Source organism: Rhinichthys klamathensis, unplaced genomic scaffold (assembly GCF_029890125.1).
Source record: "Rhinichthys klamathensis goyatoka isolate OS25496 unplaced genomic scaffold, OSU_Roscu_1.1 h1tg000254l_1, whole genome shotgun sequence".
NCBI classification, from domain to species: Eukaryota; Metazoa; Chordata; class Actinopteri; order Cypriniformes; family Leuciscidae; genus Rhinichthys; species Rhinichthys klamathensis.
In genome coordinates, this window is record NW_026606776.1 from 3,328,534 (window position 1) to 3,355,559 (window position 27,026).

A 27,026-nucleotide genomic window follows, 5' to 3' on the forward strand; every position below is an offset into this window, starting at 1 on the left:
AATAATCTTGCATTTTTGAACTGATGGTGTAAGTGAGCAGAACCTCGTGGAAGCGGATGATGTTAATGACCCAGGCACAGAGACCGGCCGCTGCAGAGGATTTCAGACGGACAAACTCTGGATTAAACTCAGGATCACTCAGATACTCGTCTTTGATCACACGCACTGTGGCTTCAGGGATGTGCTCTTTATCAAAATTAACCAGCGCCTGTAAGAAGTCATCCACCTAAACACACACCAAAAGAAAAGGAATAAATCTACCCAATTTACCTCTTTGCATAACCTGCAGAGTTACAGTATACAGTAGTTTCACTGCCAAATGATTCATACATCTCGACAATCAATATGTCATTTGAAAACTTCAATACTCGAGATTCGCTAACATTTTTTGTTCTCACATTTCGGCAATTTACGTCAATTTCAGCCTTTTGCCAGATTTCAAGAAGATGGCTTAAGTTAAATGTCAGAAACATTTGCAGATTGCCCATGAGAATAAATCTTAAATGTCAACTCTACACACACTCACTTTACTCATGACAACTTTAGATGCTTTCCAGCTGCGATCCTTTGGGATACGGCCGCCAGGAGCCAGGAGCACCAGAACAGCTGCAGACACATTCGATACGATGGCGGGAGGATTCGGAAACGTCCGCAACTCTGTTAGATTCAGCTGTACAGACACACACACACACACACACATACATACATACACACACAATTACTCTGGACAAAACTAATCAAGTCTGCTCATCAAAACAAAGCATTTGGATATGTGTGCGAGGACGGTTCAATACAGAAGACAAAGCACACCCATTACTCCCCAAACTATAGTCAAGTACATACATACACTACACACACAAATACACACCCTGTTGAGTGTGTTGAGTGCTGCATTAGCTGCCTGTAAAGCCGGTTCTGCTTTCCACAAATCTGCTTCAGTCTCCTGCTGCTGTTTGGTCACTTCTGCTTGAATTGCTTCTACCTGATATTGCAATCATTACAATGTCTTTCACAGATACATACCCATCAATAGCAATTATTAATAAACAAACAAGGATGGGGAATCATGTGATATTCTAATGCGGTAATGCGTGTGATTTTGTGCGTTAGGGTGGGAATATCTTTATGTGCGTGTCTCACTTTTTGCTCCTCTGCATCTGCTACACTCCTCTCCTGACTGAGTTTTTCACTCTGTTGGCCAATTTTAGCGATGAGAGCTTCAGTATCAGTATTTCTTAGCTGCAACTCTACTTCCTGTGTGGCCAGTTTAGCCTTCAGATCCTCCACCTGAAAGAGAGGTCCAGAAAATGTCAAACTTAAAGCTCTAGGACTGAGAATATGTTTATTTATTTATTTAAATTGTATTTTAAGGTTAATTTTAGTTTTTGCAGCTCCTTCAGCTTCCAAAATGAGATGCATTCTTCCGGCCTTGGTTAAAAGAATAGGTCACTTAAAGGAAAATTATGTCATCATTTACTCTTTTTTTCTTTTCTTTTTTTTCTACTATGGAAGTCAATGGGGTCCATCAACTGTCTAGTTACCGACATTCTTCAAAATATCTTCTTTTGTGTTCAGCAAACGAAAGAAATTCATACAGGTTTGAAACAACTAGAGGGTGAGTAAAAGATGACACAATTTTCATTTTAAGTGAACTATTCCTTTAAGCCAAAAGAAAATATAAATCCTTTCACAGGATGAGGTCACATTTTTATACAATTTGGTAGATTTTGGTGAAACCCTGTGTGTGTGTGTGTGTGTGTGTGGTTTTTAAATGTAAGTTTGACCTGTGATGCAGTGTTCAGTAGTTTCTGCAAGCCGTTCTCCAGACGTTCCATCTTCTGTCTCAATTCTCTTCTTTTTGTCCCCAGCAGGTTGCCGTAAAGTTTCATGAACTCCAGGAAGCTTTTGGGCGTGGTGTAGTTGAAACGTTTTTCATTCTGCTGATACTTTACACTGACTTCATTCACACTAGTGTGTGCGAATGAGATAAAGTCACTGATGGACACTCGCACCTCTGGCTACAGGAAAGAAAAGCATGTCTTGGTAAATGCATTTAGACTAACGTTGTAAAGTTTGGATAGGTATGATTTTTCAATGTTTTAATGTTTCAGTAAAAACAGTAATATTATTACAATTTAAAATAATAATTTTCTATTTTAATACACTTTTAAATGTTTTTATTTATATCTGTGAGGGCAAAGCTGTAAAGCATTACTCCAGTCTTCAGTGTCACATGATACTTCAAAAAATCATTCTAACATGCTGATTTGCTGCTAAAGAAACATTTCTTAATATTATAGTTTAAAATAACAGCATTTATATAAACAAATCTTTTGTGATTTTGTGAAAGACATTATAAATGTCTTTACTGTCACTTTTGAACAATTTAATACATCCTTGCTGAATAAAAGTATAAATGTTTTTTATTATTATCTTACTGGGCCTAAACAACAGTACATTAAGACGCATCTTTTAAGTGTATACTTTTCAATCAAAGGTGAAATACTTCAATTGAATGTGCAGATGTATGCAAATTAGGATGCAGCTATGATTTAATCTATTTTATGTACTATATCACCCTCGCTGTCCCTAGATTTTTACCTCCAGGCCAGAGATATTTTGTATAAAAGTGCTGCTGACGGACTGCAGTGCATGCTGGGGCCAAGGATGGAACCAGTCAATGGCGGTACAGTTCACAAGAGCCGGAAACTTCCGTGCACGTGTACGAAGAGTGAAGCCAACCGGAGAGAAACACAGCACCACCTACAGAGCAGATTAGAAAGAGCATGACATCAGAATGATATTCACATATTCATACATAATATATACTTAGGATACCGTTTTCTAAATAAGGAACCCAACCTTGAGCTGTCTGCGTATACGATCAATGAAGAAGTTCCAGCAGCTTTCACGTGTGTCCAGCAAACCAAGCGCCCTCAACTCCACACGAATAGAGGTTACGATCATATCAACCTCTTCCTCACTGAAGAGATCAGGTATATCCCCTACACACACACATATACATAAACACGAAACAAACTGAGAGCTACTGTCAGGATTGAGAGGAAGAAGAAAATGTGAGAGTTTGCAATGCGAACCTGATGCTAGCATGTCGTTGATCAGGACCAGGAATCTTTCATCAGGAATCTGGGCATCTGTGTGCAGGAAGACTGTGCCGATGTTCTTCACTCCCACCTTTATGTACAGTGCAGCGATATCACTCTACACAGACAGAACAAAGGATGTGGGAAAGGGAAAACTTTTCACAATATTTCATATTAAGCATCTAACAAAGAGAGATTATTGAAATGCAGTGTGTGTGTGTGGGTGTGTTACCCTCAGGTCGCTGATGCCATAACCCTTTCTCAGTGTGATCTGAAATACTTCCAAGATGCTAAGAAAAGCAGCCAACCGACAGAGACTCTGTTTCCCACTACCACCTACTCCAATCAGCAAGGCATTACCCATAGGAGACTCAAGAATACGACTTATCCTACAACTGCACACAAACACACACAGATTACCCATGCAGATTAGAGCTGGGTGATAATATAGTTTATATTTTGCGATGATACAAGCAATCAAGCCGTTAAGATATGAGATATAGTATATATCGCCCCACTCAAGTATACTGTATGAATGCAGATAAAGTTGTAAAGTTGGACATACTTTACATAAAGAGCTCTAGTTGTTTGTTGTTTTTGCAAGGAAATAAAAGCCAAGCAGTTTTAAAAGTATATTTTGTTTAATAAGTTATTTTGGATATAATACAGTATATATCCAACTTTACCTATAGAGCTGTGCGATCATACATTTACATTTTGCAACGACATAAACAATCTCACAGCCAAGATTTGCTATAGAGTATATTTTACTATACATGAGTAAATGTATGTATGCCGGTAAAGTAGGATGTACTATATATCCAACTTTTAATATATTTCTCAGCGATAATATAGTTTACAAATGAGGTGCTCAAACTTCAGAAAATGTCAACTTTTTTTTTATTGTCAACTTCAGAAAGTCAAACTAAATATTATATGAGCTGTTTTATGTTTTTAATTATGTTTCAAATTCTGTTAAAGGGGTCATATAATGGTACATGCACTTTTACAAGTTGATTGTACTGAAATGTGTGTTGGCAGTGCCTGTACACAACCATCATAAAATGATAAAAATCCATCCAGTGTTTTTGTTTTAATCTCCTTATATGTTTTCCCCTGCCTCAAATCAAGCCGTTCGACCGTGTGACGTCACATGGTCGGAAGCCCCTCCCACGATTGTTGATTGACAGGAGCGTTTCAACACAGACCCCCCCTCGCTCGTGAGCCAGCTGTCAATCATAGTCCGCGCATTGTTGATATGCTGGAGCACTGTCTATGAGCAGAATGGCGTCTAAGCGATTGTGGTGTTCTGTTCTTGGGTGTAATAACGAACACAGCAGTCATTTCAATGTTCCTAAATCCGAACCGCTGAAGACGCAGTGGCTGTGTTTGTTTTCGAAGGGAATATTCCCCACAAGCAAAGTCAATGCTCTCATGTTTGCGCGAATCATTTCACACACCAGACTGCTTTATAAACGAGGGTCAGTATAAAGCTGGTTTTGCTAAGAAGCTGCTCATGAAAAAGGATCGGTACCAGATATTCGTGTTCCTGCTGAACCTCCAGAAGAACGGAAGTGAGTGTAACGTTTTATTAAACTTTATATTAATATATTAATCTTTGCAAATCGCTAGCTGCACGCTTCACAATGAATGCGTCTAAGGTTTACACTCAGGGTACATTACGGCATGTTTTCTATGTATGACGTTCTCAATATAATTCATAATCCCACGTTTATACTGAACAACGCGTTATGGTTATTGTGTTACAAACGGTGTACGCACAGAACAGAGAGGTGGGGTGAGCAAAGCTCATTATCATTTAAAGTCATATGCACTGAAACGGCGTGCTGAAAAACAGAGCTGTTTTTGACCAGGTAAAATAAGCGTTTTCTTACAATACTAATGATAATTTTTAATTAAAGCATATTACAAACTTTTAATTTAGACCCTAAAGAATCATATTAGCTTGTACAAAAATGGCATTATATGACCCCTTTAAATACAGTTTAAAACCTGAATGATTTTGTTATTTTCTAGCAGGCTCACATGTGTTGCATGGCTTCCTCAAACAGCACTAGGTTCATGTCAGAGTGCAGCTCATTGTAGTGCTCAAGAGCATCCATCAGGCTCTTCTGAAGCTTCTCCAAGTCCGTCACTTGTGCATAGCGTGGCTCACCCATGCCATGAGCAAAATGAGAGTAGATCAATGGCTGGTTGATAAATATAGACTCATCTATACCCTACAAAGGAGAGAGGAAAAGGTTTTACTTGATAATTAGTCTATCAGTTTACAGGCGACCCCACCAGGGATTTGAGAAGTTCTGCCCACCTCAAAGTATCTTTTGCCTGTGTCTAGCAGAATTTTGTTGAACAGCTCAACATCTTTCTCCTCCATCAGTTTGTCTGAATACACACGAGAAGACTCGTGCAGCCATAGATGCACCAGGTCTATAGGGTACCGCACATGCTCTGGCAGAGCGAAGAGTATTCCCTACACACATAGACAAAATATTAGAACAGAAAAAAGCATGTCAATACTAATACTAAACACAAGTAGGCCACTTTATACATACATACAGCCATAGTACTCTGTACTATGTACATAGTAACTGCATAGACACACGCTTCTGTTTCATTGGCACACACCTGGAAGATGTTAGATATGTCTCTGAGGTTGAAAATGTAGTGAAACCGAATGGCTGTGGGCAGGAAGTTCTGGCTCATTTTCTGATGGAGGCAAATGGCAGCCTGGACCAGTGTATTGGCCAAGCGACTAACACCAAAACTGTAGCCACCCTGCTGGAAATGACCACTCAAAATACTGCTGTATATAGTTGCCAGAGCCTCCGCACTGGGGAAATGTACAGCAAACACTGAAAAATGCCTCTGCCAGGGGGAAGAAAAAGATAGAAAGAAATGTGAAACATATAAACGTGCGTATTTGGAGTCCAAATACAAATTTTGGACAGGACTTTTCTTTGTTTGGCAAACACTAATGAAATTGTAAGGCAGGCTACCTGTGCTTGAGGGTTTCACATGAGTTGTTTTTTATGGCTACCTATAGTCTACTTTTCTGTATTGTGCTGGATTTTCTGAAGCCTTCAACACTGTTAAACATCAAATCTTCCTTTACCAAGTTACCATGGGGTCCCTCAGGGTTCAGTACTTGGCCCTCTCCTTTTTTCCGATATACACACCATTACTGGGGCCTACCATCTGCATTTTTTTACCACCGCTACGCTAAAAAGACTCATCAATAATAATCCCAAAACAGGTCAGCCAGGAACCAGGAAGTACTGTTTGATGACCAGTTGAACTTAATGGAACACACAACACAATCAGACCCATCCTACAATATCCGAGCATGCTGCACAACTCCTTATCCAGCCTAGTATCCAGTGTAGACATGAAAAGAGCCTGGACATGTATTGGTTGTTATAATTACATATAGTCAAGGGTGAAATATTGCTATGGTTACTTTCAGATGAGGGCTGGATATGTATTGGTTGCTATGGTTACCTGTAGCCGAGGGTTAACTGAGAAGCTTCCTGCTGTTGGGTTCATGCAGGTGATGTACTGACAGTTATGGATCTCCTTGAGGACTAGTCTCTGACGGTCATACCTACAAATAGAAACATTAATTTAATCAAAAGCACATTTAAAAACAAGACTGTAAATAATGTTTCATCTACATGCTTTAATGCTTGTGTTCTCATACCAGTGGGAGTAGTCCAGGTGCTGTCTGATAAGCGTATGAGGCTGAACAGTGCCATATGCATCTACCTCAGGCATGTTCAGGTCATCCACAAAGTAGATGAGCTTCTTAGTACCATAAGGAGCAAAGTTTCGCCCTGCCTTCTTCTCCAGATGTTTCTCCAGTACACCTACAGTTAAACAACCATAATGGAAATATTGCCTGTAATTTGTACGATGATCTCCTCCTGCATACCTTGCAAATGTGTCCATGCGTTTGCATGCATAAATGTGGTTATTTTCTTTAATTGTCGCAAAGGTTTCTGTTTGTGCACTACGTGTCTTTGTGTTTATGAGAGAATATGGTGTGTGTGTATACAACTTTCATCATCTTACTCACGCTGTAACATGGCTGAGGTTGTGTAGTAATTGAAAGGTACTTTGGCCACCATGAATTCCTCTTTAAGTTTAGAAATATTATCCCAGACCAGGATAGTTTTCCCTACACCAGCATTTCCTACCAACATCACTGGCTTCCCCTTCTGCATAAGTAACTCAATGAAGTATGTCAAGCAGATCGTCTCAGCCGATTGCACCAATACTGTCTGTACACATGGACAAAATTTAAAAAGGTGAATCTTTGCAGCTGTTTGATTATTCCTATAGGTTTATGTTAAGAATATTTTATCTCATTATAAGTCTTCATAGCATAGCATAAATGACATAACATACTGAGGAAGTAACACCAAACAATAACTATAATGATAACCATGAACATAAAGTTTAAAAAATGATGTTAACTCTAAAAAAAAAAATTTAAAAAAAGAAAGAAAGTGGGGTCCACACCATAACTATAACGATAATGGCACAGAGGAACAATATCATTGGAATCACATCAAACAATAAAAACAATGATAGCTAATCAAAATCTTTCCAACTTTAAAGTGGGTGATGCAATTATGTTCACAGAACATAACTAAAGCGTGTGAACATATTAAATCAAAATTATCCAATGGTGTGGACGCTAACATAGATATATCATTATAGTTATAACTATACACAAGGCTTGACATTAACACCCGACAAATGAGAGTGGATTTCAGCAGTGGTGTGTAACACAGTCACTCATACTAGCCACTTTGGTGGGTTAAATTTTATACATAGTATATACATTTTTCAATTGTAGTCTTTTAAAAAGGCATCTGAAATAACAAACTAAGTGCAATGTAGCGTTGTCAAAAACATTTTTTTTCGATACATCCAGAAATATCTGAAAAGCTTACAATACTAATTTTCCGCAGAATAGATACACAATACCAGCTGCACTCTCTCGCTCTCTCTGACAGCAAGTTGACACACATACTGACTCGTTTCATTTGCTCCGGATAAATATTGTTACAATGTTACAGGGCTTGAATTTCGCCGTGGAATTGCACGTATTATGCATAATTTTACTCATTCCCGCAAATGTTGTCCTCACACCCAAAGTGCACGCACATAAAGCCGCCTCTCAGTACTAAATTGAGTTCTTGCTCGCTGCTTATTGAGCTTAAACAGTCAAATACACACAAAAAAGATCATGTCAAAATACCGGTCTTAGCAAGTATTAACAACATGTAAACACAGTTATTTATGTTTTACTGTAGGTTGAGAAAGAAAACACGTGTAACAGTATGATGGATCCGTGTGTCAGGTCTTAAAATGACAGCAGCCTAATATACCTGCTACCAAAATATCTATATGGCAGTTTTCCCCCATGGTATCGATGTCAAAATTGTGGCGAGTGAAAATGCTGAGAGGCAAGTAACTTTGGAAAACCACTAGCCACAGTGGCTTATGTGCAAAAAGTCAAAATGTCAAGCCCTGTTTATACATGCCTTAAAGGGATCGTTCACTTAAAAATTCATATCAATTCTGAATTTGTTTGAACTGTCCTTTTAAGACTCTGAAGGAAATTAAACTGTGATAAATTGTTTTATGAAAACAAAGTATATAAGACAGACCATATTTTCTGTATTTTGTGTTTTGTTCGTAATTGACCTGCAAAGGGATGTCGGGTTCCAGCTCAAAGGGAGGTGTGCGTTCACTCCAAGGAGTGAACCGTTTGGTGTTGGGGTCGATGTAGTAATCAAACACTGATCCCTGAGAGGGAAACTTCACAGCTCTCATCTCCTTACACCACCAACGACTGAACTCTGAACGATAGTCTATTAGCTGACAAGAGACAAAGCAAAAGAACATAGATGGAGTATCACAAATATTGCTTATCACAAAGTAAAGATCACATTGGATATGTGGCTTATAGCAAACAGTGTTCATGAATTTGCAGACTAACATGGTCCTGGAATAGAGCCCCTCCAAAGGCCCACACACATGCAAACACAAAGTAGAGCTCATAGAGCTCACGGGGAGAGTCCGGAGGGGTGTTTTCATCAGTCAGCAAGCAGTCCAGCAGACAGCACAGGGTCTGATACATACAAACAATAGGCACACATTAAAGTAACAGAAAAGTTTGGCTGTACATATTTATACTGTATGTAGCCTATGTGTTGGACAGTGTGTCTCTTACCTGTACCATGCTCATCTCAGGTATAGGTGTGATCGTCTTCAGGTTGCATCTGACCTGCTCCAGACAGTAGGGTACATACTTATCAAACAATATAGTGAGATTTGCTCGCTCAGATTGGGCCTGACGGGTGTCTATCCAGCTTGTCACAAACCTGTTAATTAAAATGAGGGGTTGAGTGTCTCAAACACAAACTGCAGTATTTGATACAAAACCACTCAAAAGACCCCAGGGTCAGTACGGTTTTTCTCTGATACAGAATATTTTGGAGAAAAACATACATTTCATAATGTGATTTTTCAATTCTTTTACTTCAATGAAAGGTTCGATTTTTGCTAATTTTTAAAATAAAATATCAAAAGGATTAACAATGCAGATTTATTTTTTACAGCCATCTTTGATCATATTTACCAAGGGGGCAAATAATTCTGACCAGCACTGTATATATAATAATTGGCTTCATCACTGTCTCCTCTCCACCAATAAGCTGGTGTGTGGTGGGCGTTCTGGCGCAATATGGCTGCTGTCGCATCATCCAGGTGGATGCTGTACATTGGTGGTGGTTGAGGAGATTCCCCCTTTCTTGTAAAGCGATTTGAGTGCCGAGAAAAGCGCTATATAAATGTAATGAATTATTATTATTATTAATACTGTCACTCACGAACTCCAGCCCAGATCCTGAGGGTTCACGTAAAGAATTCCAGCCCTAGATACTGTAGCCGGTGTTGCAGCCTTCAGGTGGCTGATCTCAAACAGCAAACGCATGGAGGGGGTCAGTGATATCCGCTCATTACTGGCCAAGGTTAGCACCTAATATATACACATCACATACACACATAAATAAATATAACAATCACACAGTACACACATTTATGGCAATATTAAGTCATGACGAAGAACCTTATTATCATCCATGACAGTATTCAGTGATTCAATCCACATGGGGTCGATGTCTCCATCTAGAACAATCCACTTCGGTCCATCATGTGATATGGCAGAGAGTTCTCTCATAGTGGAAGAAAACAGACCTGAAACCCAAGGATCTGTGATTACACAAACACACCTTCTCGCATATTTTTATACACACACAAAATGGCCCCAAAAAGCATCTGAACACTTTAGCCACACATGAAAATGTGTAAATGTTGCTGCATTAGATACCAAAATATAGTTTTCTATTTTAATGTTTTAATATGTTTATAAATATATTTATTTCTGTGAAGTCAAAGCTTAATTTTCAGCAGCATTACTCCAGTCTTGATCACATGATCCTTCAGAAATCTTTCAAATATGCTGATTTGGTGCTAGCATTTACTATAAAACCATTTATATAAAATGTTTAGATTTGAATTAAAATCATATTTTTCCCTTTTATGAATCAAAGGCCCCCACCATGTTGTTTATATCAGATATTTATGGGACATATGTTTCCTCATAGCAATAGACAAACGCAACACACACTCAAAAGTTTAGCAAAACAGTCGCATATAAACACGTACACACCACAGCTGACAGCTGTCTACAGAGATGAACTTCAAACGATGGAATTAAACCACACTCCCATAAACACACCCACCATCTTTCCACTCCCGTGTAGCTGGGTGCAGAAAGCCAAACAGCTCATCGGTGGTGACAGCTTTAGGGTTGATGTCAGTCCAGATGGGCTTCAGTTTCATGTTAGAATAGGTCTTATGCAGTGTCTTCAGAATCTGACCCGTAAACAACCACATAAATCAACCATATATACCGGTTAGTTTACTGAAACAGCAACATGACCCACTCAATACAATGGAGCTGACTAGTATAGGCTCTCTATATACAAATACATAGGGTTAGAAACTCAGAGGTCATCACAACCTCAGAAACATTTGTCTCTTTATTTCTTCATTGGACTGACCTGACTTTTTCCTGTTCCAGGTCCACCTACTACAAAAACAGAGTGTCTCACCGCCAACAGCTCCTCCAGCTGGGTCACCTGAAAGCAGAAGACGTGATCAGAAACAGAGGGGGAGAAGATTTGCAACTAATGGGAAATCTAAAACATTTGAACATTTCTCACATACGACAGACAGACCTTGAGTATGAAGTTCTCCTCTGGCTGCAGGTGGAGTTCAGCAACTGACTGGCGTACGTTCTGCTCAAGCTCATTGTCTCTCTTGCGTGGGATATCCAGAAGAGGAAAGAGATCACTTATAAGTCCCAAAAATATTGGCACATCACTCGTCACCACCTTTGGCAGGTTAAAGTCTCGCAGAGCACGCATCAGAACCTGAAAAACACACATACACCACATTACAGAATAAACATTACTGAATATGTTTTAAATATAAAGCAACAAATAGAAATGCATCACTTCTAAACAACAATTCCCATGAGCACCTGCTCTTCAGGACGGCTCCTCTCCTCCCTCTTCAGTGACCCAGCAACAACCAAGACTGACTTTATGGCCCTCAAGCCCCAGTCATAATGATCCTAAAAAAAATAATGATCTTGTTTGAAAGATCACCCAATACAGTGGATTAAAAAAATGCATTAAGTGTGTTTATGTATCAGTGTGTGTGTACCTGTTTGGAGAGCAGCTCTTTGCAGAGTGTATAGAGGCTGATGAACTTGCGTGCGAGCAGACGTGCTTCTATAAAACCTTCAGCCACCAACATGATCTCACAGATTAACTCATAATCAGGAATCACCATCGCACATGGCCTGACACACAGAGATAAGAGTTATAAGTATATAAGAATGTTCAGTGGACACCATGTCTATTTTTCCCCTATAAACATCTAAAAATCCAATATTATTGTCCATTTCATTCCAGTCAATAGCATAACCAGAGCCTAAACCTGAAAAGTGCTTTAAGGTTTTCTGGTAGTTCAGTCCTCCCTGCATATCCAGGGTTCAGAGTGATGAAGATCCCAACTGTTTGCCTTAACTCAATCTCCTCCCCCAGGAAGTGGAACCTAATACACAATGGAATGAAGGGGTAAGAGATGGGATATAATGGGATGGTTTGACATGATATGAGATAGAATAGAATGGAAAATAAAGGGATGGCATGGAATAGGATAGGATAGAAAAGTGTGAGTTATGAGTTATACTTGAAGGGATGGGGTGAGATGGAATGGGAGATTGTATGATGGGATTGGATAGAATGGATACAGAAAGTATAAAGAAAGGAATGTAAAAGAACGTGATGGAACAAGACACAATTGGATTGTATGGAATAGTGTAAGATGAAATTTGTATGAAATTGTATGGAAAACAATAGAATAGGATACAAGAGGGTAGGGCAAGATGGAATAGAGGGTGGGGAAAAAGATGTGATGGAACATAACATTATGGAACAGGACATGATAGGATTTGATGGTACTGAATGGTGTTAAATGAGCCGAAATGGGGTGAGATGGAACTGACCTCTGTTTCTTGTTGCGAACTGCATCCTGAATGGTTTTCACCTGCACAGCAACCACAGACAGAACCTCCACAGAGATCCTGTTAAACTCATCAAAGCAACCCCACACTCCCGTCTGGGCCAAACCTTTATAGATATTCCCTATGGACTGAAAGAGGAAGGAGGAAAGAGAAAGAAACAATGCATAAAGTAAAGAGAGGTGTGCCAGTAGTGTTCCTGAGACCGATGTGTTGTGGCCTGCACACCTTGTAGTCCATTTGCTCGGAGCAGTTGAACACATAGACCATAATGCCGAGCGATCGGCCAAGGTCTTTGGTGGTTTCTGTCTTCCCAGTTCCGGCAGGACCAGAGGTGGCGCCACTCATGGTGAGGTGCAGAGACTGAGTCAGAGTGATGTAACATCTGCGGGTACAATGACCAGCATAGTCAAATAACATCAGTAACAAGATCACAAATCTGATGAGTAATTATGTGTGAGTGTGACACTGACCGGTCAGTAAGTGGTGTTATGACCAGTCTGTTGGTATTCCCCAGATACTCGTACGAGAACTGAAACTGTGCGTCACATATGTTGATGTAACAGTGCTTCTGCTGCTCATCCCATCGGTGCCGTAACTGTGACAGCCACGCAAAAGCCTGTCCACTGGTCACCTAGGACACATGTCATTATGATGTCATCATACTTCCTCTTCCTAAACCCTTATTTTAGGCAACAGAATATAGATTCAATACAGGTTTGATTACCTTCTGAGATACGAGTTTAGCGACTACATCACGAGCGTGGACATCAATAGTGCAGATGGTCATGATCTTTTGTCGGTCTCCAGGGGTAAGGTCACCCAGTAACATGTGTATCAGAGAGTGCAGCTGACCGATCTACAGTCAGTTACAAATAACAGTGATTTTCTCAGCTATCAACATAAAGTGAGATGAGTTAGTGTTTATATTTGTATTTACCTGTTTTCGGTTGTAGTCTTTCAGGGCAGTCTCAAAACCTTCCTCCACCCTCTCAAAGGCAATGCCCACATCTATCGCCCACCAAATTTGACTGCCAGTCAGTGCGACCTAAGAACCAGACACATACAAATGCACACACATTTGAAATTAATCTGTTAAATTATTGTTAAATTATTGCCTTCAGGCAACATTATTGTTTTTCATTTATCCAACCTTTAACCTACTTATTGTAGAGTTAACGAAAGTTATCATGAGCATTGTAATGTTTAAAAGCAGATGTCATCATTTTTAAAGTGAGCGGTTCATTCATAAATCTGCAAGATCTTACCTTCATGCTGTGAAAATACAAACTGGAAGATAAAACACAAAGAGTGCAGAGCTAAAAGGGAACGGGGCTACATAAGGTCTATAAAGTTACAAACTAATAGGATAGGAATCATACAGAATTTCAATTCTGGTTGTGATTCCTTCTAATGAATCTTTTTTTTTTTTTTTTTTTTTTTGGTTCTTACAATAATTAATACAATACAATACTTAAAGGGATAGTTCACCAAAAAATTAAAATTCTGTCATCGTTTTCTCACTCTCAAATTGTTCCAAACCTGTATAAATGTCTTTGTTCTGCTGTACACAAATGAAGATATATTTGGAAGATTGTTTGTAACCAAGCAGATCTCAGGCCCCATTGACTACCATATATGTATTTTTTTCCTACTATGGTAGTCAATTAGGGCCCGAGATCTGCTTGGTTTTGGAATTGGACTAAACTGATACTGCTGTATGTTTCATGTAGTAAAATAAAGATATAAGCCTCAATTCCGCCATTTTGAATTTTCCAAAATACCTACTTTTTCGCACGCCATTGCTCTGATTTTCACGAAAAATTAACCAGATCATCTTCATACCACGCCGACAAAAAGTTATGGAATTCAAGTCGATTTGACATACCGTTATCGAATAACGAAATGCCCGCCAAAATGAACGTGAGGTTATATCTCCGAAACACTTTAGCACATTCTGACTAAATTTGGTGCATGTTTATGACAACCATGACCTGAGGGATCCGGCACAGTTTAAGCGAAGTGCCACCTAGTGGTCAGGAGATATGAAAAATGGCTATTTTTGCTTTATAACTTCTGAACGCTTTGCCCAAAAATAACAAAACTGGTCTTTTTAGATTTGGTGCAGCAATTTTCCCATATCAGCCATTTTAGGCGATGGCCATCTTGAATTGCGTCTAAAAATGCTATATTTTACAAACGCACTGGTGTATCGTTACAAAATCGGTATGTGTCTGCAGCACCATGTCCTGACAGTTTCGGGGCAGCGCCACCTTGTGGTCAAAAGTTATAATGAAATTTCCAAAAATTACTTTTGAATAAATTAGCCTATTATAATGAAAATGGTCTTAATAGATTCCTTGGATCATGCGACAACATGGATACCAATTTTGCCATAGTCAGCCAAACTTCCTGTCCGCCATTTTGATTTTCTTTAAAACCTACTTTTTCAAACTCCTTCTAGACCGTTTGTACAATTTTCACCAAAATCAAAGGGCATTATCTTCAGACTGTGTCGACATGGATTTCATGTCGATAGACAAAACAATTTTCATATACTGCAGCAAAATTCCGGCGTGATGCCATGATTTCCATTACACGAGAGTAGGTGTTAAACCTCATGCTGATTTGTACTCGGCTTTCGCCAAGATAAGCACAAACTAAGACGTAGCTTTACAGTAACCTATGCTTCTCTCTCTCCATCCATTTACGCTTCTTTCCATATGGTGATGTGAATCTCCTTCTGTCCAGCGTTAACGGGTGCAGTATACTTGGCGCGTCAGTACACACAACGGCTGCAACTACAGTGTGGTCTCCCCAGTGGACCAGCACAACAACCGTCTGGATTGAGCCGAGTAGGGGACATCTCTAGGGTCTTCACCTTCCGTCCTCAGTGTTTCGTCGACTAGCCCACGACACCTCAAGAGGGCTCGACAGTGACTCTGGCGTCCCAGAGTCACCCCCCTCCATACCCCACTCAACTCAGCCCAGCTTACTGACCTTTACCTCCCTCCTGCTGCTGAGGTTGCTCCTTCCTCGTAGTTCACGTGTGACCTAACCGCAATCTCACAATCTCTACGCGCCAACCCGTTTGACTAAGGCTGTCGAGCCCCACTGGTGCATTAACGCAGTTTCAGTGGCAACGGTTCCGTATGGCATACTACCTACCGCAAAACACAATATCTGCCCAAACACCAACCCTCATTCACGCAATATACACAGGAACGTAATAACTGTAACTACTATGCAAACCATACAAATAAACCAACAGACTGAGTTTATCAAGAATTCTACGAAACCGTAGCGTGGCGGCCTGTACCCAGCCAGCCAGCCAGAATCTTTCCGTCTCAACCACAGCCAGTTGCTGCACCTTTCTGCTGCTTCAGATAAGTTCTCTACTGTGCGACGCAACTCTTGGCCACTGAATCCGACGTCTCTGAGGAACCGGGTTGTAGAGTGTGCCACAAATCCTCGACAACCCACTTCCACTGGATAAACCTGGACTCTCCATCCTCGCTGTTCTGCTTCAGTGGCCAGATGAGCATACCGCAGTTTCTTCCTCTCATATGCCTCATCTACAGCATCCTCCCATGGCACTGTTAACTCTATCAGTTGAACAATGCGTGCTGATCCAGACCACAAAACAATATCTGGTCGGAGGTTAGTGGTGGCAATCTCAGGTGGAAAAATAAGCCGTTGATCAAGATCAGCCAGCATTTTCCAGTCCCTAGCAGCTTCCAGTTGTCCTGGGCGAGAATTGGTTTTAACACCTTTTCTTGGTGGTTGCTCGCCTGGGCGGAGGAATATTGTCTTCTGTGTGCAATGTTTTGCTAGAACAGGTGGCAACTTATTGGTCATGTTGCGCTTGCCTTCCAATGCTAAAGCCAAACATCGCAGTACTTGGTCATGGCGCCAAGTAAACCGACCCTGGCTAAGAGCCACCTTACATCCTGTCAAAATGTGCCTTAATGTGGCAGGTGATGAACACAAAGGAAAAGAGGGATCTTCTCCTACCCAGAGGTTTAGGTTCTGCGGTGATGGGAGAACATCATATGTTGACCTGATAAGGAAACTGATCCTACTCTCTTCCATTGACCAAAGGTCTTGCCAGCCCATCTTGCGTTGTTCCACACTCTCCCATCTCATCCACTCTCCCTGCTTGGCCTGGGAAATGGCCTTTATACACCTCATCCTCTCCTCCCGCTTTCGCACCTCGTTGACTACCAGCTTCCTCCTTTGAGCTGGGCCTGCCTTGTGCCATTTAGGAGGAGCTAAACTGAGCCCAAAACCCCCTCTTCCATGCTGTACCTGTCCCACGATTTCACCAATTTGAAGGGCAGCCTTTGCCTCTACCACCGATTTCTTTGCTGACCACTTCCTACCAGTTTTTAACACAGGTGCTGCGTCCCTTACACATTTGTCGCGTGACTACTAAGGTCATGCGCACTTCAACTCCTTGGCGCACTTAAACTCCTCGGTTAAAGCAGAGACTGGCAGCTGCAATATTCCTTTACTATAAAGTCCCACTCTGCTGAGGCAGCGTGGAACTCCCAACCATTTCCTGATGTATGAACTTAACGCTTCCAGCTTATCCACTGCTGTCAAAGAAACCTTGTACACAGTCAGTGGCCACAGCAACCTCGGCAGTAGACCAAACTGAAAGCACCAGAGTTTTAGTTTGCCTGGTAGAGCACAGCTGTTTATGCTCTTCAACCCTTCCACTGCTTGACTCTGAGAGGCTGTATCTCTGCAATGCTTTGACATATTGACACCAAACTTTGCATGTGTCATTGTCACCTCACTCTGACCACAACAGAGTGGTCACAGCACCACCTATTGGTCAAAATTGATCAAACATTCAATCAAATTACCGTGAGTGAGTTCAAAACTGCTTAAGTTTATCTCAAAGGATTAAAGTCTATGAAACTTAACTAAAACTAAAATGGAACTAAACACTCACTAACACACCTGTGCCGGGTAGTCAAACAGCCACTGATCTCGTGGCTTGTCTTCATATGCTGCCACAGCTTCAGAGATCTCCTGGCGAACAGTGGAGCGCATGGCCTTCTCTAGAGTACTCAGCCAACACTCGGCCTGTTACATGATAGACAGACAAAATGTTTTTCAACTACAGCATCTAAAGATGGAGTGTTGTGTATGTGTCATTGTGTCTCACCTGTCCTTCACACACACAGGGTTGTGAGAAGGGCACATATTCTCCCTCTCTACTGTACATTCCCAAGGCAACAGTTGTTTTGGGATCAGTGGCTCCATCATCATCCTCTTTGAAGCGGAGGTCAGCCAGATTGTCAAAAAGCTTCAGCAGGTGTCGTGTCACCTGTGCATTATACACACAAATGCATTACAACACACATACTTTTGAGTGGACTTTTTGCCTTTAATTTGTTAGTATAGCAGCAACCTGTCTAGGCTGAGTTCCCTTAGAAACTATTTCCAGCAAGTCACTAGCCGAGACAAAGTAAAAGCGTGGAAATGTCAAACGCTTTGTCTCCAAATACTCAGCCAGAGCCTTCTCGCACATAGACAATCTGCAATACACAGACATAGACAAATAAAATGATTCATGTTTTAAAATAATCTATTATGGTGGAGTATTGAAAGGCGTTCACACAGACAGTGATTTGACAAAGCGTCCAAAAGTTACCTTTGCTGAAGAGTCTCAAGTTGCTCCAAGAAGCCTGGCTGGTTAGTGACTTTTATCACATTATTGGTCTCCACAACTGTGATCATTAAACCCTGAAACAAGGTTTTATGTTAATACATTTCTGATCTTGCTGGCAACTCATGCATACTCTGTACTATGGCAAGCTGTTTTAACTTTGAAGAATTTCCAGGATATGATTCCTTGATATCAACAACTCAATTTTCACTAGTTAAAATGACAATTATTGATATCAGGAATAATATTACTACTAGTAACAATGGCAAGTTTTGATATCAGGAATTACACTTTCACTAGTAACAATGCTAATTCTTGATATCAACATTTACATTTTCACTAGTTAAAATTATAATTCTTTTCACTAGTGAAAATACAATTACAGATATCAGCAATTACATTTTTGATATCAACAATTACATTGAAATAAATCAAAGTTAAAACGGCTTGCCATATCTGTCACAATACCTGGAAGTCCTGGTGGATGCCCTGAAACCGCTCTGCGTCATGGGCCAGCTGGTTCCGGATGTCCTCAGAGTTGGTGAAAATACTTTGGAGGTGAGCCCATGTGCGCTGAACCGCCAACCACGTACCAATGACCAGATCAGCCACCACCAGCTTCCGCTGCCAGCCGCTCACCTCGACTATGAAATACTCCACATACTTACTCATGAGAATATTCTGCAACTGAACCTGAGTATCACACATATACAAAACGAATTGAACTGAATTGACCTGATCTAATCTAATATGAATGGATCATAACCACACCAAACTGAGCTGATTGGAACTGACCTGAACTAAACTGGTGTGGTTCTGAACAGTTCAGTTCTGATCAAACTGAACTGCTTTGGATTTGGACAGATTTGGACTGATCAGAACTAAACTGATCTGAACATATCAGATCAGCTCAGATTGGTTCGATTATGAGTTGGTTGATCTGATCATAACCAAACAAAATTGATCTGATTTAAATGGAATCAATCAAACCAAACTGAACTGAACTTAACTGAAACAATCAATTCAGATCAGATCAAAATAAAACTAAATTGATCTGATTTGACTGAAACTGAACTCAATTGAACTAAACTGATCAGAATTGAACCGAACTAAAAGATCAATTTAGAAATTAGAATTTAGACTGATCTACTGTACACTGGGTTTTGATCTGATCAGATCATTTTAGTTTGGTTATGATCAAACTAAACAAAGTGAAGTGAATGTAGATTTAAGCTGAACTGATTGAAACTGATTTCAGCTAAACCCAGTTGACTGATACAGGAAGTTACCTGGTTGTCCTCCAGGGTTTCAATCAGGTTCTCATTAGCTTTGAGCAGAGGTGTTCCAGTACTTGTGTGCGTCTCATACGACAGAGACATCATGGACCACGTCTGCTGGATCTCACCCAGAATCTGTACACACAACAGATATGTTTTATTGTGCCCTGAAATGCCTCAGAGTTTCTGAGAAATGCTTTAAATCTCTCTACCTTTTCAATTCCCATCTCTTTGACTGCTTTGTCCACAATGTTCTTCACTTCTTCCTCCACACGGTGGAGCTGCAGCTCTAAGAGATCACCAAGTGTGGTGTTCTCATCCATCACAAAACTCACCTACAGGGACAAGAAGAGAGGTTAGTTCCTCTTTCTATTACTCACATGATATTTATCACTTAACTGTTATCTATAAGGCATTAATAGGTTTTCGATCCTATGGGGTTATGCTATGCTGGTTTGTGTTTGTTACCCCCGTTGTGTGCATGAGCTGTTGCCAGTGTCTCTCTCGGACAGCAGAGTTTTGAAGTTCATTGACAGCTCTCAGTGATGTCAACAAATTCTTAACAATGGATTCCAGGCCGTTATAGACATCCCACGCACGCACATCTTTATCCAGAGTCTTCATCTCCTACATATTCACAGACACTGTTATTCTATGACAATTCATCACAAAGTGTAAATAAACATACATAAGGCCCCTTTTAATTTATAATCTAGATAAATTAAACTTCCGGATAAATATTCAGAGCTTTTGTATTTATTTTTGTATTTGTTTAGACACAGTAATTTGTCCTACGCCTCGTCCAACCACTGGTTCTATTATCATTTTTTGCACATGGTGAACCTTGAAGACAGACAGAACTTTAGTATGTAAACTGTACCTTAGCAAACCTTCTGAGCTCCATATCCATCTGTTCCACATTGATCTCCTTCCATGGAGTCTTAGTCCAGTCTGAGATGCAGGACTACATTACCCATCATTCCCAAGAGGATGCCAACCAGAGGAGAATATTGGGTTAACATTTTGGAAAGTTCAACAAAGACTTTAAATGACTTGTTCTGTTTGTGCGTGTAATCTGTGTAAGTGGGTTATTAGAAGTACTTTGTGCTATAGATCTTGTGTGTAGTAAAGATTACCTTGACAAACATAACCATATCCCAGACTGCTTTAACCAGGATGATGTCTGACCGACACTGTCGAAGTTGTTTGTAGTCAGGGAAACTGACCTCGAACAGATTGGCTGTTTGTTGAAGCTTAGACATCTCACTCTCCAAATGAGCCACCGCACGATTTGTCTACACAGAAATGCAGATAAACAAAGAAATGTATACAAGCACATTTAAACAAATAGAATGTGTAACATTTATATATATATTTTAATGAGCAAGCACCATCTGGGCTAGAACAAACATTTCAGCAGAAAAACCTATTAAAAACATACACATACACACTCACTCAGACACAAAATAGTTTTTTTTTTTGTGAGAGCACCTTGTCGATGAGTTTGTATGGCTCCTCCAGGCTGATAAAGAATATGGGCTCAGTGCGGAATTGTTCCCTGAATTCATGCTGTTTAACCTAGGAAAACAAACCATAAATGCTCAACCACATCTCCACCCATCTATATTCAAAACTTCTCAACAATAAGGATTTTTTCTGCTGTCTTGGACAAAAACTATTTACTGGTCCCACCACAAAAATAATACTTATGTCTCGATCACCAGCTGGAGTGCCCTTGTATTTATAGCCACCAGAGGGCAGTCCACCCCAGATAATTGTCATTCCCTCACAAACTACATTTCCCAGAGCTCACTGCCTGATCTCATCATCCCTGATTATATTCAGCTGTGTCTCATTATCTCAGCCTTTAAAGTCACGTATCTCTCAGGGTATGCTTATACAACACCATTTTCAACTAAAAATGTAAAACTTTTTGTGTGTTTTTGCCGTTCATTTACACAACAATGCCATTTTGGGTGCCTGAAAACGCAAAACTTTTCAAAACGGTCACCGTGTAAACAAAAAACGCAAATCTCTGAAGACGATGACGTCAGGCACATGCGTATTACGTGTTCAGTCTATAGTGTTTCATCGTCATCTAATGGCCTGGCAGCAGAATACAGGGTTTTTAGTCGTTTTCGCTGATCCATGTGAATGGGGATCGTTTTGACAATGGAGTCGTCTGTACGCGGAAAACTCAAAGGAAAAACTTCTCCGGTTTAAGCATATCGTTGTCGTGTAAACGTACCCTCAGTCACTCTTTGCGAAGTCTTGTATGTTTCAGCACTGCATTTCGCGCTCTGTCTTTGGTTTCTCATTTTCTCTTGGTTTTTGATTTTCTGCCTGGTTCCTTTGGATTTCTCTGTTTTGCCCTGGACTGTTACTGTTTGCCTGTTTTTTGGATTACGTTTTTGGATTACCCTAAAATAAACTACTGCATTTGGATCCTCAACCCTTGCGTCTTCGAGCAGTTCATGACAACTTTAAAAAAAAAAAGTTAAACTATCCCTTTAACTTAGTAAACAAATTTAAATCAATAGAATTTGCAAAGTGTTATACATTACAGAAATCCAAATGTGTCACCAAAACAGATCTAATTAATGCAAGCTTAAAAAGCTGATGACTTAGTGTAATTTTCTCTTTACAGTTTTTTCAGCCCCTCACCTCAAACCGAACACACTTCCTGCGGATTACAGCAACTTCATTGGACTGGAGAGGAGCAACCTCATGTTTTACTGTAAATGCCACCTTCTTAAGATTCTTCCATTTCTCCGGCAGGGACTGTGAAAACACATGGGGATGTGAGGTGGTAGTGTGTCTAATAAAGCAGCAGAATCAGATGCATGTAGGTGAAGTTACCTCCAACAGTATGTAAACATGCTCAGGAAGCTGCTGGTTGTAGGTTTTGAGCAGGTTCGAGGTAGCTTTGAGAGGTTTGAAATGCTGCTCTGTACTCCCCTGGCGGTCTCTGATGGCCATCAAGTGGCCCATGATGTCCACCAGTTTGCCATAATCCCCATCGGTTACAGTCTTTGCTAACCCAATCTCTGTATTCTCAATAAATGATCCTAACTCTTGCACACTGAGACAGAAAAAGATGTGATTGGTCACTGCATCATTATAATTGTTGTAGCTGAAACATTTCTAATGTACGGAGCCCCGCACATGACATGCAGGAAAAATCGTGCACACAATTGACTTTTTTTTCTTGTATGTCATGAGCGGGGCTCTGTACTAATGCTTTATAATGCTTAAATAAATATTACTAATGCTTAAATAAATATTACCTGGCATTAACATGGTTCAGTAAGTGTTCCTTAAACATCCAGCTCCATTTTTTAATGATGTTCATCAGCGATATTTTAAAAGGTTTTATGTCCACCTGACACCAGCCACAGAATACTCTTTTCTCCTCTAATACGCGCACCTTCTCGTAAAGTTCCTCAAACTCACTGATCTAATGAGAAACAAGTGAGAGAGAGAAAGTAAACTATAAATTATTTTTAGTAGAAATTATAGTAGATCCATACATGCAATTTTTTACGCCAAGAAAATTAGGTATTTTGCCATTTCCGCCAAGGTAATTGAAAGATAATGCTTAAATTGAAAAATAAAGTCTTGTTAGTTTTAATACTGTGAGGTATAAAGTTTCAGTTGTGAGACAGTCAAATTGTGAATAAAGTAGCATTAACGAGAAATAGTCATATTTCTTTGTAATTTTCGAAAAGTCGCAATTACTGATATTTTTTACCTAAAAGAGGAGGCTTCTATAATTATATCATGTATTTAAAATAACACAAAATATTCTGTATTTTAATCCTCACTCCATGACTGACAGATACCTGCTCTCTGAAGTTCTGCAGTTTGGGTGGATTCTTGGGCAGTTCATAATCTGCATAAAGCTCCGCCTCCTCTGCAGAGAGGGCGTGTCCATAGAGCAGAAACTGCCTCATAAACTCCACCCTGTCTCCAGTCCAGAGGTAACGATAGGAATCGAAGGAATGTTGGAATTCTTTGACCTTAGCAATGGCCCCGCGTGCACGGTGTCGCACCAGCTGAGCTAACTCCACTAGCTCAGGTATCTGATCTACATCCGCCTAGGGAATAACAGACATAGTCAGACTCGTCGTGTCGTGAAGAATAGTTATAAATCTTTCCGGAAAGCACAACTCATTTAGATCAGATGGCAGGCTTGCATGAGAAAAATAAATTTCCATTCATTCTCTTATGAGCTTTAAGCTAAACCATTAAGCTAAAATTATCCATAGTTCATACACAGTGAACATGAACAAATGTGCAAGACATGCATACGGATATACACAGTTGTTACACACCTTGTAAGTCTCAGATTGTTTGCTCTTGGCCACTCTTTTCATGAAAGAAGCCATTTTAAAAATATCTGACACCATCTGGTCAATGATATCATAGAAGTTGCCCTTCTTGGAGAGGTTGAGCGAGGGGTAAAAGGTCATGTCAGAGGTCAAGGTCAGCTGAACTTCGAACAGAGGATCGATGTGGAGCGCCGGGTCCGTGTTCTCAACCAAGTACTGCAGGGAACATCGCACAGCACTGCAGAACCCAGTAAGAATGTTTCTGTCCACATGTTCTGTGTAGGACTGCCAAGCATCTGAGTCCAAATCAGCACCAAGCAGCTCAGCATTCTCCTGAACAAGAAAGAAATCACATGAGAATCCACTAGAAATATGATTACACTAGAATAGATAAACTACAATTCTAAAAAATAAACAATATATATATATATATATATATAAATTAAAAGATTAAAAGATTTTAAAAAAAAAAGATTTTTGTGAAGACAAAAAACAAGTACTAAATGAAAATACAATATAATATTAAGTTACGTTGAAGTAAAGCCTAATTCAAAATTAATTAGGTAAAATTTACAAGTATATGACTGCACATCAATAATGAATATTTTAATGGCTTATATATAAAGTAGAGCTGGGCAGTATGAAGCTATATATCGTGGTGATGATAAAGTGTCTATCAATAGATATTTTGCTATTTTGTGTATGTTGAGATTTCTTTGCGATAAGGTTTGTTGACACGTTAGGAGCAATTAAGCATGTTCCGCAGTTTATTTTTTCATTCATGCATGTTTTTAATGTTAAACAGAGTTATGAAGTGTGATATTTTTACTTTTGAATATTCAATCTCTATATTATTTCTTACGTGAATGCTATCGTTAGACCTACAGTCTACCTGAAAAACCTAGCACTTTTTATTTCATTTGTATCTTTTTTAAGGCCAATTCACACAGCACTGATTACAGGACATCACTTCTTAGACATTCCACTATCCGACAAACGGCGATTCAAAATGTTCAATGAAAACAAGCGGTGACTCTTGCCAACAGATGTATGCTACTGATCTGACAACACCCGACAAATGTGTCTGTTCCCATTGAACGCCGTCTGTCGGTGAAATGGCCTTTATACTGTATTTGTCCTGTTGTTTGTTATTTGCATCTTTGTTCTTATTTTTAAAAAATATATACAAAGATAAAATAACATTAAAAACTATATTGTGATATGTATCATCATCATGAAATAAAATTTCTCTTATTGCGAAGATTTTGGTCATATCACCTACTCAGAATATAAAGTATATAAGTAATTTAATGTGGTAGCAAATGTATGTTATTTTAGGCAATGTGTAACAGGGTCCCTGCTCCATCTCTATCAATCAATGCTTCAGAACTTGCATTTTGTTGAATCAAACAGTGAAACCAACACCTGCACAAGCTCAAGTATCTTCTCTCCCGTGCGAGAGACGAGAGCGTACTGCCGCTTGAAGTTCTCCTCTACGTCTGTGAGGTTGAGTAGATTGCCACGACGATTAGTCCTACGCGTAATGCAGGCAGAGTGACTGAAAACTCCCATCAGCCCCTGCAGTTTCTCCAAGTTAGCCTTGCTCTTCTGCACACGCTCCGACACACCACGCACCAAATCACGTGTGCTACAAGCACACACAGAGTACTTGTTAACATTAGCTCCTTTACATAATAGACCAATTATATTACATTAATTTTTGAGAATATTTCAGTTACCTAGATAACAGGGAACGTTCTCAGAACAAGCTAACATTTTGGCAAGGTTCTCTCAAAGTTATGACTAACATTCTTCCAGTAATGTTAATAGAACATTCATTCAGAGTTATATGGTCTTTAATAATATTCTTAAAATGTTAGCACAAAAATCGCTCTGTGTCCATACCTTAAATTCATTGAAAATCTTCGGGATGTGCTGGAGGAAACTTTACAGAGTGCTGGACTCTTGCATTGTCAATACAAGATCTTGACCAAAAATTGATACACCTCTTGATGGAAATAAATGTTGTGATGTTATTTCCATCAAGAGGTGTATACATTTTTGGTCAAGATCTTGTATTGACAATGCAAGAGTCCAGCACTCTGTAAAGTCTCCTCCAGCACATCCCAAAGACTCAATGAATTTAAGGTCTTTAATCAGAGGTGCCAATTCATGTGTGAAAATGTCTCTTCATGCTCCCTCCCAACCATTCTTCACAATTTGAGCCTGATGAATCTTGACATTCTCATCCTGGAATATGAACATATGTGTGTCTTTATTGTTGAAATGAAAAGCTACAGTACACACTCCATCAATTAGGGTTAGAAGAACCGTTGCCAAACATATAACATGCTAGAAACATAATAATCACTGCAATAATGATCCAATCATAGACTCTTAAGCATTAGCATATTTAAATCCAAACAGCGACTTCTTTTTTTTGGCCGGGCAGTGTATTTTTGTTAGTTGTCTACCTCTTGATGTAGTCAGCGAGCTGCTCATCACTCCACCGCAGTTCCTTTAACGCTGGCATTAAGGTACACCTCACTTCCTCCAGCTCCGACTCTACCAAACGCAGCTCAACAGCCAGGATTGTGCTATGCAGTTTATTATACCACTGAGTGATCTGGAACAGAGTACTGGTGTACTAAACATGCACATAGAGAGAGAGAGACAAAAGAAGATTGAAAGAACTGAATAAACAGAGCTATTTTCTTGGCAAATATAAAGGCACAGATGGCCACACAGTCTCACCATGTGAAGCATTTCCCATTTAGAGTACAGACTCACAGCAGCCTTGGGAATGTTGTGGTTCTTCAGAATTCCAAGATACTTAACTTCCCTCAAAACAGATGTCAACTAAAACAACCACATCACACAGCAGTAAACATGGGGAAAGTATTGTTTCAGAGCTTTACTTTGGGGGACAAAATATTTGCGTGACAAAAA

The 27,026-nt window shown here is 39.8% G+C and overlaps 1 protein-coding gene across 1 annotated transcript in view; it reads right to left on the reverse strand.

Annotated features, from left to right (window-relative positions):
• dnah9l (dynein, axonemal, heavy polypeptide 9 like) overlaps positions 1–27,026 on the reverse strand; it is a 50,393-nt gene that overhangs the window by 11,992 nt on the left and 11,375 nt on the right. The window contains exons 12-61 of the mRNA XM_056267105.1: positions 26,832–26,936; positions 26,552–26,724; positions 25,503–25,725; positions 24,081–24,410; positions 23,589–23,843; positions 23,034–23,203; positions 22,606–22,828; positions 22,411–22,527; positions 21,238–21,324; positions 20,883–21,041; positions 20,627–20,710; positions 20,215–20,373; positions 19,959–20,081; positions 19,759–19,881; positions 18,938–19,162; positions 18,455–18,546; positions 18,212–18,338; positions 17,966–18,127; positions 17,758–17,883; positions 13,730–13,837; positions 13,517–13,648; positions 13,263–13,423; positions 13,018–13,174; positions 12,775–12,920; positions 12,204–12,320; positions 11,928–12,066; positions 11,743–11,835; positions 11,438–11,632; positions 11,261–11,338; positions 10,940–11,072; positions 10,264–10,391; positions 10,025–10,173; positions 9,367–9,517; positions 9,133–9,264; positions 8,838–9,011; positions 7,198–7,402; positions 6,823–6,988; positions 6,624–6,726; positions 5,751–5,990; positions 5,434–5,595; positions 5,151–5,344; positions 3,337–3,499; positions 3,099–3,222; positions 2,863–3,005; positions 2,602–2,763; positions 1,785–2,018; positions 1,141–1,287; positions 869–982; positions 527–670; positions 44–226 (exon numbers count right to left, since the gene is read on the reverse strand). Coding sequence (XP_056123080.1) covers positions 44–226; positions 527–670; positions 869–982; positions 1,141–1,287; positions 1,785–2,018; positions 2,602–2,763; positions 2,863–3,005; positions 3,099–3,222; positions 3,337–3,499; positions 5,151–5,344; positions 5,434–5,595; positions 5,751–5,990; positions 6,624–6,726; positions 6,823–6,988; positions 7,198–7,402; positions 8,838–9,011; positions 9,133–9,264; positions 9,367–9,517; positions 10,025–10,173; positions 10,264–10,391; positions 10,940–11,072; positions 11,261–11,338; positions 11,438–11,632; positions 11,743–11,835; positions 11,928–12,066; positions 12,204–12,320; positions 12,775–12,920; positions 13,018–13,174; positions 13,263–13,423; positions 13,517–13,648; positions 13,730–13,837; positions 17,758–17,883; positions 17,966–18,127; positions 18,212–18,338; positions 18,455–18,546; positions 18,938–19,162; positions 19,759–19,881; positions 19,959–20,081; positions 20,215–20,373; positions 20,627–20,710; positions 20,883–21,041; positions 21,238–21,324; positions 22,411–22,527; positions 22,606–22,828; positions 23,034–23,203; positions 23,589–23,843; positions 24,081–24,410; positions 25,503–25,725; positions 26,552–26,724; positions 26,832–26,936 — 7,740 coding nt within the window. The remainder of the gene's footprint in view (positions 1–43; positions 227–526; positions 671–868; positions 983–1,140; positions 1,288–1,784; positions 2,019–2,601; positions 2,764–2,862; positions 3,006–3,098; positions 3,223–3,336; positions 3,500–5,150; positions 5,345–5,433; positions 5,596–5,750; positions 5,991–6,623; positions 6,727–6,822; positions 6,989–7,197; positions 7,403–8,837; positions 9,012–9,132; positions 9,265–9,366; positions 9,518–10,024; positions 10,174–10,263; positions 10,392–10,939; positions 11,073–11,260; positions 11,339–11,437; positions 11,633–11,742; positions 11,836–11,927; positions 12,067–12,203; positions 12,321–12,774; positions 12,921–13,017; positions 13,175–13,262; positions 13,424–13,516; positions 13,649–13,729; positions 13,838–17,757; positions 17,884–17,965; positions 18,128–18,211; positions 18,339–18,454; positions 18,547–18,937; positions 19,163–19,758; positions 19,882–19,958; positions 20,082–20,214; positions 20,374–20,626; positions 20,711–20,882; positions 21,042–21,237; positions 21,325–22,410; positions 22,528–22,605; positions 22,829–23,033; positions 23,204–23,588; positions 23,844–24,080; positions 24,411–25,502; positions 25,726–26,551; positions 26,725–26,831; positions 26,937–27,026) is intronic.